The 13277-nt window shown below is 47.4% G+C and overlaps 3 protein-coding genes across 4 annotated transcripts; 2 read left to right on the top strand and 1 right to left on the bottom strand.

The window, feature by feature from the left end:
- Nucleotides 1-710: 710 nt before the first annotated feature.
- LOC111595118 (cationic amino acid transporter 2) lies at nucleotides 711-6367 on the bottom strand. 2 transcript variants are annotated; one of them, XM_023308687.2, is made up of 7 exons: nucleotides 5689-6367; nucleotides 4749-4999; nucleotides 4404-4688; nucleotides 4244-4348; nucleotides 3376-4185; nucleotides 3043-3318; nucleotides 711-893 (listed from the first exon to the last, which is right to left on the bottom strand). In XM_023308687.2, the coding sequence occupies exons 2-7, from the start codon at nucleotides 4987-4989 to the stop codon at nucleotides 793-795; spliced, it is 1818 nt and encodes a 605-aa protein (XP_023164455.2). In that variant the 5' UTR covers nucleotides 4990-4999; nucleotides 5689-6367; the 3' UTR covers nucleotides 711-792. The 2 variants fall into 2 exon arrangements, with proteins under 2 accessions (XP_023164455.2, XP_023164454.2); XM_023308686.2 differs by having other exon boundaries at nucleotides 820-2955; nucleotides 5689-6364.
- Nucleotides 6368-8077: 1710 nt separating this feature from the next.
- On the top strand, nucleotides 8078-9862 carry LOC111595083 (bestrophin-2). The gene is made up of 3 exons (XM_023308638.2): nucleotides 8078-8189; nucleotides 8254-8364; nucleotides 8431-9862. Exons 1-3 carry the CDS (start codon nucleotides 8119-8121, stop codon nucleotides 9842-9844), a joined length of 1596 nt encoding a protein of 531 aa, XP_023164406.2. The 5' UTR covers nucleotides 8078-8118; the 3' UTR covers nucleotides 9845-9862.
- Nucleotides 9863-10253: 391 nt separating this feature from the next.
- Nucleotides 10254-12183, top strand: LOC111595073 (bestrophin-4). The gene is made up of 6 exons (XM_023308629.2): nucleotides 10254-10354; nucleotides 10412-11276; nucleotides 11337-11537; nucleotides 11603-11747; nucleotides 11804-12089; nucleotides 12148-12183. The coding sequence occupies exons 1-6, from the start codon at nucleotides 10284-10286 to the stop codon at nucleotides 12164-12166; spliced, it is 1587 nt and encodes a 528-aa protein (XP_023164397.1). The 5' UTR covers nucleotides 10254-10283; the 3' UTR covers nucleotides 12167-12183.
- The last annotated feature ends 1094 nt before the right edge of the window (nucleotides 12184-13277 follow it).

The following is a 13277-nucleotide window of genomic DNA, read 5'->3' as shown; positions in this document are numbered from 1 at the left end:
GCAGAGCGGGTAACTGGGGTGACGTCGGCTGAGCTGAACGGGGGCGGGGATCGCTGGCACGCCCCCAGACGAAGAGTCAGTGGATACAGTGCGTAGTGGTGCCAGCAAATACGATTACAATTTGTTACACTTACACAGCACAAAAACTGAAGCTGAAACGGCGGCCAACCCTCCGAGGTAGTGGCAACAATGCCAAAGAGTCGCCAGTTGTGGTTATACAAATCTGGAATCCGGAATCTGGGCTCATCAACCTGACCAGAGAAATGCCCAGAAAACGAGGGCATAAATCAGGCAGCGCGGCCTCCAATCGATTGGGTGAAAGGGAAAAGGGAAAGGGCAAGGGCCAGGGCGGAGGCTGGAAAGAAAGGGCAAGTGGTAAGGGGCCCAGGGGATGTTTTTCAGTCTAATCAAATTCAAAGCTAGGCAAAAGGGGCATGTGCAACTGCACGAGTCTCTAGGCACACTCTAACCGCTCGGCATCTATTTTTTTCTGTCTTAGACGATCAATTAATTTATCAAAGTCAGTCGGCAGACAAGGCCTTCGGGAATTAAACGACAATGACGATCCATTCATGAGTTATTAATAAACTAACGATCGTCTTGGGCTCGCCGTCCGGAAGCGGCTGCAGTTGCTCTCGACATATCCAAAATGCAGTTTGACTTTTATTAATTACAACTAGATTTTTTATTTATAACAACAAATTGTGCACATTTATCAAAGTGGCTCAGGACACATACATCGATGCATTAATGATTCAAGTTCTGATTATGTGCCCCGTCCGCCCACAGCTCTTAGAACTGCTCGCTGTATTTGAGCTTCTGCCAGCCGGCGCGCTGTCTCCGCATCTCTCTATAGCTATTGGGCAGTCCATAGAGAAAGTATATGGAGAGACCTAAAGCGATTGAAAATCGAACTGATTGGATTAGTTTAACATTAAAATACTCTTGGCAAACATCATGCACATGCTAAAGATACGACTTTACGATCTTAGTCTATGGTTCCTGATATACGCTTAGGTTTAATTGTTACATTCTTTGGAACGGCGGCACGAGTCCTCCTCTTAGTGTTTGGTTAATATCACAAGGTTTAATAAGCATAATCGAAACCATTTTCCGCTCTCACAAAACTTAACTCTAACCATGATATTCGTTGCTCGATGAAGGGTTTTATATTATTATAGCTCAGCCAGTTAATTGCTTTTTGGAATTGGCTCCTTCACGTTCAGTTCATGCATATTTCGAGTTCCATCCGCTGCAATTAATTGGCCCAGAGCCTAACTCGTCATTTGTAATTTCAAATTTTCGCAATCGCGCGATGTAAACCTAAGCACTTAGCATCTAGTATTGCCTCCATTGCACTAGGGCAACAGCTTCTCGCTGCTATAACAACATTTGATTACTACAGATTAGTAGATGGAGTGGGTGAGTGTGTCTGTGTGTGTGTGTGGGTGTGTGTGTGTGTGGGTGCAGCTACTCTTACAGTATGCTACAAAATCGAGAATTGGATTGCAATCCTCTCTGGCTTGGCTCATTCAATTGCCGCTTCCTCGACGTACAACGATTGCGGCCGACGGCGCATCACCGCATCCGCTCCCGGACGCTGCTGCAGTCGATGCGAGGGTCCCCGCTGTAATATGGCCTCCAATTTCGCTTTGAATGGCACCGGCTCTGACTCGGGTTCTGGCTCTGGCGTTGGCGCTGGCTCTGCGAGTCCGGATGTGGGCATGGGCGTTGACTGAACTAGAAGCTTGGTATTCTTGGCATCCACGACGAGTTCGCGACTCAAACTGGGTCGCTGTTTGTGCAAACTAATGCTGTTTATGGTCTTGTACAAAACCGGATCGAATTTCGGTGCGCGCGGTATGTGGCCAGCTCCAGGCGCTGTTGCTGCGGCAGCTGGCGCGTCAGCATTGTCGCTGGCTTTGGCATTGGCATTGGCATGGGCATTGGCATTAGCATGGGCATTACCGTTACTATTATTATCAGCTTCATCACTGTCCGTTTTCAGCTCTCGTATAGCATTCAGCAACAAGAGGCGGACATCGGTTTCACTTTTCGATTGCTTTAGCTGCGGCCTTATGGTATCCTCCTCGTCTGTCTCTTCCACATGCTGCGGCTCCTCGTTGCGTCTGGGCTTGAAGGCATTGGGATTCATTATGAGATGGCTCAGTCGATCCTTAAACTTTTCCGAATGCAATGGATCGTCCACAGCGGAGGCAATCGAAGCCTGCGAGATTATCGAGCTGATTGAGGGAACTCGCTTCAGCTGAACTCGCAGCTGAACTGGAGTTACGGGAGCTGCCACTTGCTGCTCTCTGCTTGCCTCTTGATTTTCCCTGGCCGCCTGTAGCTGCTCGTAGAAGGCGGAGCTATCGAATAACTCACGCAGCATATCGCTAGCCGCCTGCTTACATTCCTCAAGCCGGGGCCCCTCCACGGATCGCTGGCTGTGCACGTCGTCATCGTCGCTGCTGCTGCTGTGCACAGTAGCCACAATTGTGGTCTCGATTACACTGGGCAGCAGCTCGGAGTCAATGCTGAAGTTGCGCTCGAAGATGTGCTGTTCGTCCAGCTGCTGCTGCTGCGAGTCCTCGGCATCCAGCACATCGTCCAGCATGGCTATCACTGAGCGTTCGTCGTCAGTCTCCTTGGCACTCAAGGTGCTTCTCGAATGCACGCTCTTTGTGTCCTCGATGAAGAATATTTTGCCATTGGCATTTTTGTGCTCCTTTAAATCGTCGAACACCTCGCTTAGATTTTGTATTTCATCCAAGCTGCTTGAATTCCTTTTAATCTGCGTTTCGTTTGTGAGAGTGCTTTGCTTGGATGGATTGACGAACCCATTGCCATTGCCATTGCCATTGCCATTACACGCAGCTAGATGTTGTTCGGGGTAACATTTCTTTGGATCTTTGATGGTATAGAGATAGCAGCAGACTAAATATATATGTACACCTAAGGCATTACGGTTAGTGGAACATGCATTAGTCAAAGGCTACATTAACATGCAACAATTAATAGGGAGCTGAGCGAGCGACTCACCCACAATCATCCAGACACCGAAGCGTATCCAGGTCCAGCCATCCAGCTGCAGCATGAGATAAATATTAATGAAGATGCTAATCGCCGGCACCACGGGCACAAAGGGCACACGGAACAGGCGACCGCGCGCCTCACGTGGCTGCAAGCAGGTGAGCAGCAGCACTATGACAATCAACAGAGTGAGCAGGATAAGCAGCGTCAAGGCCCACGGCTTCTGCGACCTGATGGCGGGATAAGCCTGCATGAGCAGCACTCCAAGACCCGCGGAGAGCAGACCTGCCAAGTAGATAAAAGATTAGAATAAAGCCGTTGCTGCTCCCTGACACCACCTACAGAACAGCGCTGTCAGCACTCCCACAATTCGCGTGGAGTACCGATTGGGCTCCGGCACGCGATGCACGTTGAAGAGCTGCGTGCAGATCGAGCCCCAGGTGAAGCGCACGCTGTGCGTCGTCAGCGAACTCGCCTCGGAGACGGCTGGCGATAGCTGCTCATCGGCTTCGCAGTATTCCATGTAACGTAACGTGGTTATGGAGACAGCTACCACGCTGTAGGCCAGCAGAGTGCCAATAGACAGCAGGCTGACTAGCTGGGCCAGATCGAAGAGACCCGCGATGAGAGCTGTGAAGAGCGCAGCCACAATGGAGCCCGTCACTGGCACCTGGAAGCGTGGACTGATCTTGCCCAGAAATCGAAATAGAATGCCATCTTGAGCCATGGAATACATGACCCTGGGCAGTGGAAACAGCGCGCCAAATAAGCTGGCCAGCAGGCCAACCAGACCACCGATTGTAACAATCCACTTGGCCACCGGCCAGCCGATATACTCAAAGGCATAAGGCAGCGGGGCATTGACATCCTGCACATAGTAGGGCAGCATCAGAGTCAGCACAGTGGAGACGCCAAAGTAGCAGAGGAAGATGATGAGCAGCGAGAGCAGAATGGAGCGTGGTATGTTCTTGCTCGGATGACGCACCTCCTCGCCCGTGGTGGCAATGCAATCGAAGCCCACAAAGCCGAAAAAGCAAGTGGCGGCTCCTCGGAGTGTGCCCTCAAAGCCAAACGGAAAGAAACCGCCCTCGCCTATGCTGGTGGTATTAGCGACAGGCGTCGATGCGTCCACAGTCCAGTTGCTGAAGTCAGCTGCAAATACAGAGTCCAGATTAAATGACTAAGCAAGGCAGTCAGCCGTCAGACGCACCTTTAGTGGCGCCAGCTATGATGACAAAGCTCAGGATGAACAAATTCACGCACGTGACAAAGTTGTTGGCCAATGCAGAGGTCTCCACGCCGAAGGCCAAGGCAACTGCAAAGGGATAGGATGATTAGGAGAGTTCTCTCTCTTTAGGGGAGCCACTCACCGCCAAAGACCACGACCAAGCCGAAGGCAAGGAAATCAAAGTAGCTGCCCAGAAAGCTGACATTCATCGGCGCCACCTCGGCAAAGGTCTGCTTCAGCGTATCATTGAGCAGCGTGTCCAAATAGAGGCTGATGCCGCGACACACGCTCGCCGTGCCAACAACATACTCCAGTATCAGATTCCAGCCAATAACAAAGGCCGCAAACTCGCCAATGCACACATAGCTATAGACATAAGCGGAGCCCGCCTTTGGCACGCGTGCTCCGAATTCCGCATAGCAAATGCCTAGCATAGGATGGATTTGCTTACGTCAGTAGACGATTTGAAAGAGCTTTGTTGACTCACCTGCTAAAAGAGATGCAAGCGCTGCTATGGCAAAGGATATCATCACCGATGGTCCCGCCTGTTCCTTGGCTATCTGGCCAGCCAAGACATAAACGCCCGCGCCCAAAGTGGAGCCGACGCCCAGTGCCGTGAGATCCCATAGGCCCAGGATGCGATTTAGCTTGCTTTCGCCCTCGGTGCCATCGATTGCCAGATGTTTGCGACGCGTTAAGATCTTCCACGCCGAATATTGCTGAACCATTCTGGTATCTCTGCGAATGGAGGTTCATTAAACCATTGAACAAAATTTGCATCTATCTAAGTCTTGGCTTAGGGTTCAAGTCGTGCAGCCTTAACTGCCAAGATCAGCCCCATTAACTGCCGCATCTCGCATTGTCCCAGTCGCTTATCAATTCATTCTTTAATTATACAAATTATTGAGCTCAAATTGCAATCATCGAAACGCGTCGACTCGAATCACAGCTAGGCCTTTGTGCTGAGGCCCAGAGCTCAGCTTGGCTATACTATATGAGTTGGTCTGACGGAAGATTCCTTAAGTCTTGGACTTGCACTGAATTAAATATGATTCACAAGTAAATAGAACGAGTTTAGCTTGCTTCAGTTTTCCTCCTCCTGGCTGACGTTGGGTCTTTATGATATCAGAATGTCGTTTCTTGACATGTTCTACTCTTCTCTTTTTTTTGGCTTATCCAGTGACTCAGGTAGCTAACTGATAAGAACAGATGCTCAACTATTTGGCTCTAAGGCCACACTGCTGCGGTCTATTTACATTGGCGCTTCCTCTTCATATTGTTGCTTATAAAGATAATGATGTGGGTCTAGGTGAGCAGGCCTTATGTCGAATGAAGAGTTATATATATGGGTGTGTGTGTGTGTGATTTATATAATAATTGTATTTTAAGTATTTGCTAATTATCTAGTGCTTAATTAGTTGACTTACCAAGTCTTAAACAGACGCCGATGCTGTTGCTGCAAACTCTGTACAAATATTTGACTTATAGAGAGTGGAGCTCGTCGTATTCTCGAATGTATTCGAAAGGTATTCAAAGTTGATTCGAATTCGCGACAACACAACTGGCAGAGTCTGCGCTCTGAATGCGTCTGCCAAGCGGACGTCGAGTTACAGCCGCGAATTCGTATTGTTCTTTGAGATAAGAAGACGGCAAATAGAACGAGAGAGAGAGACTGCGCCGCGAGCATCAAATACTGATAAGAGATACAAAAGCGCCGCCAAGCGAGAGCAAACGAACGGTAAACAACATCTAAAACTACAAATGCTGCAGGTAACTCGTTGATAAACTGAGTCAGAGAGATAGAGAGAGGAGGCGACGGCGATAGCTGGCAAATTAGCAGGTATAAAAGATGCGGATGCTGTGACGTCTCTTAACGTTCCCGAATGTCTCTCAGCTGTTGCGGCAGGTGCAGCGCCCCACCCGCTGGCAGCCGACTGCAAAACTCATGTACGCGTATTGTTATTTATGTTTCGTTGTTTGAGATAAGATTGTTGTATATGTCGTATTGATTTGCTGCTTTATTTCCGATCTGATGAGTCGAGGCCTTAGCGCCTGTTGTTGTTGACGGCAGCTACTGACGCGCTCAGCGAATAGCGTTAACTGAAACAAGGTGATAATAAACAGTTGCCTATATCGCCCACTCCAGCAGCAACTTAAATATCAGTCAACAGAGAGAAATAGAGAGATAGAGAGAGAGAGAGAGAGAGCGCGCGAGAGAGTGAGAGTGAGCAGTCTCTTAAATATCACTTCAGCCTGGTCATAAATATTAGCTTCACTTTATTTTATGGGTCAGCTAAAAACGAGTTGAGCATTATTTATAGACTTGAGCATTAGCTCCCTTAATGCACTTCCAAAAATAGCTTAAGCTCTTCCATCTCTAGTTTTAATTATATCATATTTTAGCAATCTATATTGGACTCCCATTTGGAGTATGTTTCAGGCTCACAGATAAGATTTGTTAACCTGCCAAATGCAACCTTTCGACGCTCAAGTGTCAAGCTCACAATAAGTGATTTTAATTAATATTTATATATATATATAGATTGATATATATATATACCTATATATTGATATTGATATGACTGATAATAATGAGAAGCCGAGACAGCAGCCCGAATGTTCCATGCATAGATTTTATCGCAGATTTACGAAAACACAAATTGATGTGGCTCAAAGCTGATGCAACAATTTACTATGGCTACGCCCACCCACCGCCCGGTTTTGGCACTTATTATTGTTGTTTGTGAAACACTATTATTTCTCATATGTTTGATAAACGCTGCGCTATTAGCAACAATTAAATTATCTATAAAATGATTACGGGCATTATTAAAGCGAGGCGATCTACGCCCTGGCGTTTATAGCTATTCGTCACATGGGACTCCACACTGAGAGAAACGCACTACAAATTATCAACTAAAAAAATTAATATTTACTCAAATTTAAATACGTTATTTAATTGCATTTAATTATAGTTTAATTGGATGAGCAGAGTTTACTGCTTCTGCTGCTCTTCGCTCAGTGCACGCGTCACGTTAAGGCAGTCACAGTCAGAAGTGGCTAAACCATTCCGTATATATACACACTCAAACTCGGACTCATAATCGTAATCATAATCGTAATCGCAATCGAACAATACATTTGCGCTCGGCTGATAAGATACTCGGAATGCTCTTCACACTTTCACTCAAAGCACATGACTCGATCAAGGGGCAAGGGGCAAGGGGAGATTCTAAATCACGCAACTCACGTCGTAGATGGAGGCATTAAAATTTTATTGCCCCACGAAGCTACCTACTAAGTGAATTCCCATGCGCACAACAACGTCTTTGGGCTATTCAGGTGTTTCTGAGTGCTCTCCAAGAAAATGGCCGGAAATGCTTAGCACATCTGGCTGAGATTGCGAATTGCCAAATTGCAATTGTCGACAACAAATATGAAAAGTTCAATTTAAATCAACTATGCTGAACGAGTCTCTGAATAACAACAACAAGTAAAAGCCAGCAAAGGTAATCTGAATTCTTCTCTAATAAGAGCCAATTGTATGTGAGACTTTCGTGAAATCTTAATATTAGGATAAGCTACAGCTCTATGCGATTCTCAATATAAACTCAATATAAAATCCAGTAATAATAAAACCCAGTTGTATGCAGAAATTTCTTGAAATATCAATCTAAGAATGGGGTGGAAAGCATTGCCGTTCTATGCGATTCTCAGAGGAAACTAACTAATTGCAACCTAGCCAGACCTCGCCTATCCAACAACCTCAGTAGGCCTGTGCCTCGCTGCGTCTGACCTAGCCTCAAATCATTTGCAGCTGCTTCATTTGTAAATCCGCTTACAGAGCTTGTTCAAACATGACTGTCTCCTATACCGCACAGGTAGCTACCTGCCGTCGCTTCGGCTGCTTCTGGAAGCTGCTGGGCAAGTAAGTGACAAATAAATATCCGCACTCGGTTGCCTTGTAATATCTTTGGATAACAATTGCTTAGATGGCGCGCAAGCATTTACAAACTAATTTGGGCTGATCTGCTGGTGTTCCTGTTCGCCTTCTATGCCATGGCGTTCATGTATCGCTATGGCCTGACCGGCGACAGCAAACGGTATGAAAAACTCTGATTTGCTTTGCTTTCGACAACGCTTTTAATCCTGGCCCCTCCATTGTTCAGAATTTTTGAAGACATTGTGCATTATTGCCGCAGCTATGCAGCTCTAATACCGCTGTCCTTTGTGCTCGGCTTCTATGTGGCCATAATCGTGGAGCGCTGGTGGAATCAGTACATCACAGTGCCCTGGCCGGATCCATTAGCTGTCTATGTCAGCGCCTTGGTGCGTGGCCAGGACGAGCATGGTCGACTGATGCGTCGCACCATCATGCGCTATGTCTGCCTCTCTCTGACTATGGTCTTTACCATGATATCGCCGGGCATTAAGCGCCGGTTTCCCACCTATGACTACTTCATAACCACCGGCTTGCTCAACACTAACGAGGCGCTGATTATCACGAAAATGGACGAAAAGTTTCCGAAGCACTCCAAATACTGGATGCCCCTCATGTGGGCCTCCAGCGTTATGACGCGCGCACGCAAAGAGGGACGCATCTGGGATGACTTTTCGCTCAAGTCCATGATCGATGAGCTGAACAAGTTCCGTGCCGGCTGCAATATGCTCACCCACTACGATATGATCAGCGTGCCGCTGGTCTACACTCAGGTGGTAACCTTGGCGGTCTACGCGTATTTCTTGGCTGCCATTTTCGGCAATCAGTACATCAAGCAAAATCCTGCCAATGTTGTTAACTATTATTTTCCAGTGCTTAGCACGCTGGAGTTTTTCTTCTTCATGGGCTGGCTAAAGGTCGCCGAGACGCTGATCTGCCCGTTCGGCGACGACGATGATGACTTTGAGCTCAACTGGGTAATCGATCGCAACCTGCAGGTCAGCTATCTGATCGTGGACGAGATGCACAACGACCATCCGACGCTCGTCCGGGATCAGTACTGGGACGAGGTCTTCCCCAATGAGCTGCCCTATGCTGATGAGTCGCAGCGTCCGAATCCGCCCGAAGCATCCACTGCCAAGCTGGACCTCTCCAAAATCACTTCTTCACAGTTGCGGAAGCGCACAGAGAGCGACACGAGCGAGCGCGACTTCACGGAGTTCGAGGTCGAGGACGACTCTATGAAGAACAACGAGCTGCGCATCAAGTTTGCCTCGCTTCGTTTCAACATTCATCGCAGCTCCTCGTCCGTTTCCGTGCTCGACTTTGAAAACACTGACGATCTGGAGGAGCAAGGCGAAGGCGACGAGGAGGGCACTATATATGATGAGTTGATGTCGCCCGGCTCAAGCAAAGATGATTTCGACCGGCTGCGCGAGGAGCGCGAACGCGAACGTCACGCCAGACAACTGCAGCATGCAGCCATGACATTTGACCTGCTTAAGGGCGAAATGAGAGCCCAGTCAGAATCGACAAATCAATCGGAAAACGCCGACCAACCAGCTGATAAAAATCAACAAAACCCCAATGAACAGGAAGTTCAAACCGACAAGAGTTATGTGCACAAAACGAAGGATCGCTAACTATCTTAACGCTAGACATTGAATATTAGCTACATAATAAATTCAATTATAAATTGACACTTATATAGTATTGTTAAATTGTAGTTATATAATATAGACAGAAGTAGTCGGTATTTAGCAGAATGAGCCTTAATCTCCATGAGCAATCGGGGCAAGGCGAGTCGTCCGATTAAGGTCTAACCCTATCAATGTATCGATTCTGATCGATAACATAGAAATGGGAATATAGTATAGAATATATATATTTCCGATTTCATATAGGTGTCCGCACAGAAAAATCGATAGAAGCACGGACAAACATAGCTGAGCATAGGTAGCTGCTGGGTAAGGACCTTTCTGACTGTTCAGGGTCTAGCACAGAGTAGGCCTTCAAAATATTCGCCAGTTTGAAGCTTGTGTAAATATTTGTGCTCAGTTCTGAATTTGACGAGCTTCAGTTATGACTGTTACCTATACAGCGGACGTTAGCTCCACCAGGCTTATAAGCAACTTTTTTCGCCTTTTATTCAGGTAAATATCCATATGCTTCCGTGAGCGCAGTCTAATGTTGTCTTCTGTTGCTTGCAGATGGCGGGGCAGCATCTACAAGCTGATCTGGGTGGACTGGCTTGTCTTCCTAACTGTATATTTGATTCTGGCCGTTATTTATCGGAATTGTATGCAGCAGCAGCAGTTTCGCGCGAGCTTCGAGTCTATTGTGCTGTACTGCAATAGCCAATTGTATCTGATACCGTTGTCCTTTGTGATGGGCTACTTTGTGGCCATTGTGATGGGGCGCTGGTGGAAGCAGTATACGACGATTCCGTGGCCCGACTCGATAGCCACGCTGGTCAGTTGCAGCGTGCATGGCTTTGATGATCGCGCCCGGGCCATGCGTCGCACCATTTTGCGCTACGTCTGCCTGTGCCAGGTGATCGTCTTCACGATGATCTCGCCCAGCGTCAAGAAGCGCTTCCCCACCTACAATCAGATCATCGAGGCGGGCCTGCTGCAGGAAAGCGAGAAGCGGATCATCGAGAACCTGGATCTGGCATTTCCCCACTATCCCAAGCACTGGATGCCGATCGTGTGGGCGGCCAGCATCGTGATGCGTGCTCGCAGGGAGAACAAGATACGCGACGACTATGCCGTGAAGACGATCATCGATGAGCTGAATCGCTTTCGCGGCCTCTGCGGCTTTCTGCTCTACTTCGACTGGGTGAGCGTGCCGCTGGTCTACACTCAGGTGGTCACGCTGGCCACCTACACGTTCTTCATGTGCAGCGCGCTTGGCTCGCAGTGGATAGACAATCCGAACAGTCAGTCGTCCAAAAATTTGGTCGTTAAATACTTTCCGATACTGGCGATGCTGCAGTTTTTCTTCTACATGGGCTGGCTGAAGGTGGCCGAGTCGTTGATGAATCCCTTCGGAGATGATGACGACGATTTCGAGGTAACTAAAACTGAGGGGTTTGCGTAGTTGAGCGCTATATATTGTGGCTCTGTCTGGCAGGTGAACTGGATGATCGATCGCAATTTGACGGTGTCTTATTTGATTGTGGACGAGATGCATCAGGAGCATCCGGAACTGCTCAAGGATCAATACTGGAATGAAGTCTTTCCCAACGAGCTGCCTTATATAGACGAATCGCAGCGCACGGCCCCCCCGAAACATTCCACCGCCAAACTAGTTCCATCAAAGCAAAATCCGGATGTAAGCAAGAATCAATTTGTCTGGTCTCTAATATTTACTACTTGCTATATTTTGAATCCAATCAGATGAACTACTTCCTGCCACAGTCAAGACACAGTTTTTTGTCGCAGAACACGTCTACGCCCCTTGACGCAACGACCTCGCTGCAGAAGCTGCGCGAGATTCTGAAGAACCAAAACGAGTCTGACGATAAGCCCAGCAGCACCAGCCGTAAGTATACTTTATATGTGGTGTATAGTTGCTGGATAACACGCTACGCTACGCAGTGAATCTGGAGGAGTTGATCGAGCAGCGCTATAAGGAGAAATGCGAGCGCATGCGTCATCGTTTCCTCAACATGCGTAAGCCTTCCTCGACAGGGCGCGGCTATGTGGTCACGGTGCTGCGTCCGCCCACGCCGCGCAGCAGCCATAACAGCTTGATTCAGGCGGAAGAGGAAGAAGAGGAGCACGAAAAGGTGGATGAGGAGAATGAAGAGGAGGCGGGGGAGGAGGAACAGACCGTGGAGCGGCCAGACTTCGATACGACCAACAAAAAGCCCGATAAATACAAGTAAAGCGATGCAAATTAAATCGAATCAAAGTACGCATAACTACTTTGACTCTTGCAGTTGCACTAATTGTTATTGATGGGTTAAGACACACACCCACACACACAGTTTGCTGTTGTGTTGCCCTACAAAATAATTTATTAACTCTATTGCTCGCGGCTCTGGCACATGACAAAAATAACACATGAAATGGCTCATTGTTTGCATTAACATATCTGAACATCTGAAAATCTGACACGACGCTTGTTATTATCTTATTTTCTGCAGCAGCTGCTGGGAGTGGAGGTGGCTGTTGGGTAAATAAAAAAAAATAATAAATAATATTAAATAAATTGCAATGACAGTCGCTATTTATGAAACTTTCAAAATTGTATTATTTTTAATGCGCGCTTGTAATGTGGTTGGTTGAATGTGGTGCGCTTCAGTTTGCCATTTAACTCATTTGGCTGTTGACTTTACTGCCGCTGCCATTGCTGCTGTTGTTTTTCATATGTATTTTTTGCATGCGCATATACCCTGTGCCAATCAGTCAATTTTTAATAATTGCACAACGATGTGTACATTGTCAGTTGACCACATAGCAAAACGACAAAGATATTTCCGAGAGTCAAGAGCTGACCTAAAGATGCTCTAGATTTTTAAAGGGAACAAGTATCGAGTGGAATTTGAGGGTACAGGGCCTAGTTATATATATGAATGCACTATCAATAGCAGCTACTTGACGTGCCTCAGCAACAGCTTGCTCTGGCCCTGTTCACATTGAAGCCAATTCGAATCTCGTGTCACATCTTCACTCCGCTCGCGCATATGCCCCACTGGCGTCGCTCGATGAATGGACATAAATATATTTCATATTTGCGCATCGCGTAGTTATGTTTTGTTCGCGTCACGTGGCTGTGCTGATTGATGACATGCTGGGCACTTGGTAACAAGCGATTGAGGACTGCACTTGCCAAAGGATCATGAGCAGGTTGGAGCTGTGGTGCGTTTGTTCTGCTAGTGTCAAACAAAAAAGGGGTTAATTTAATTTCGCGCACGAACGCATTTGTCCATAATTGGCAATTAGCACTGGCCATTGGCATGGCCTGCCGAACACACACACACAGGCGCACAACTTACTGCGCGGTCTGCGTTTGCATTTTGCATTTGGCCAACGACAACAAATATTTGTCTGCCTGTTCGTCCTGCAT

Source organism: Drosophila hydei, unplaced genomic scaffold (assembly GCF_003285905.1).
Source record: "Drosophila hydei strain 15085-1641.00,03,60 unplaced genomic scaffold, DhydRS2 tig00000001-arrow-pilon, whole genome shotgun sequence".
In the NCBI taxonomy this organism is placed as follows: Eukaryota; Metazoa; Arthropoda; class Insecta; order Diptera; family Drosophilidae; genus Drosophila; species Drosophila hydei.
Note: the sequence above shows the minus strand (reverse complement) of the source record. Positions and strands in the feature narration are given on the sequence as shown.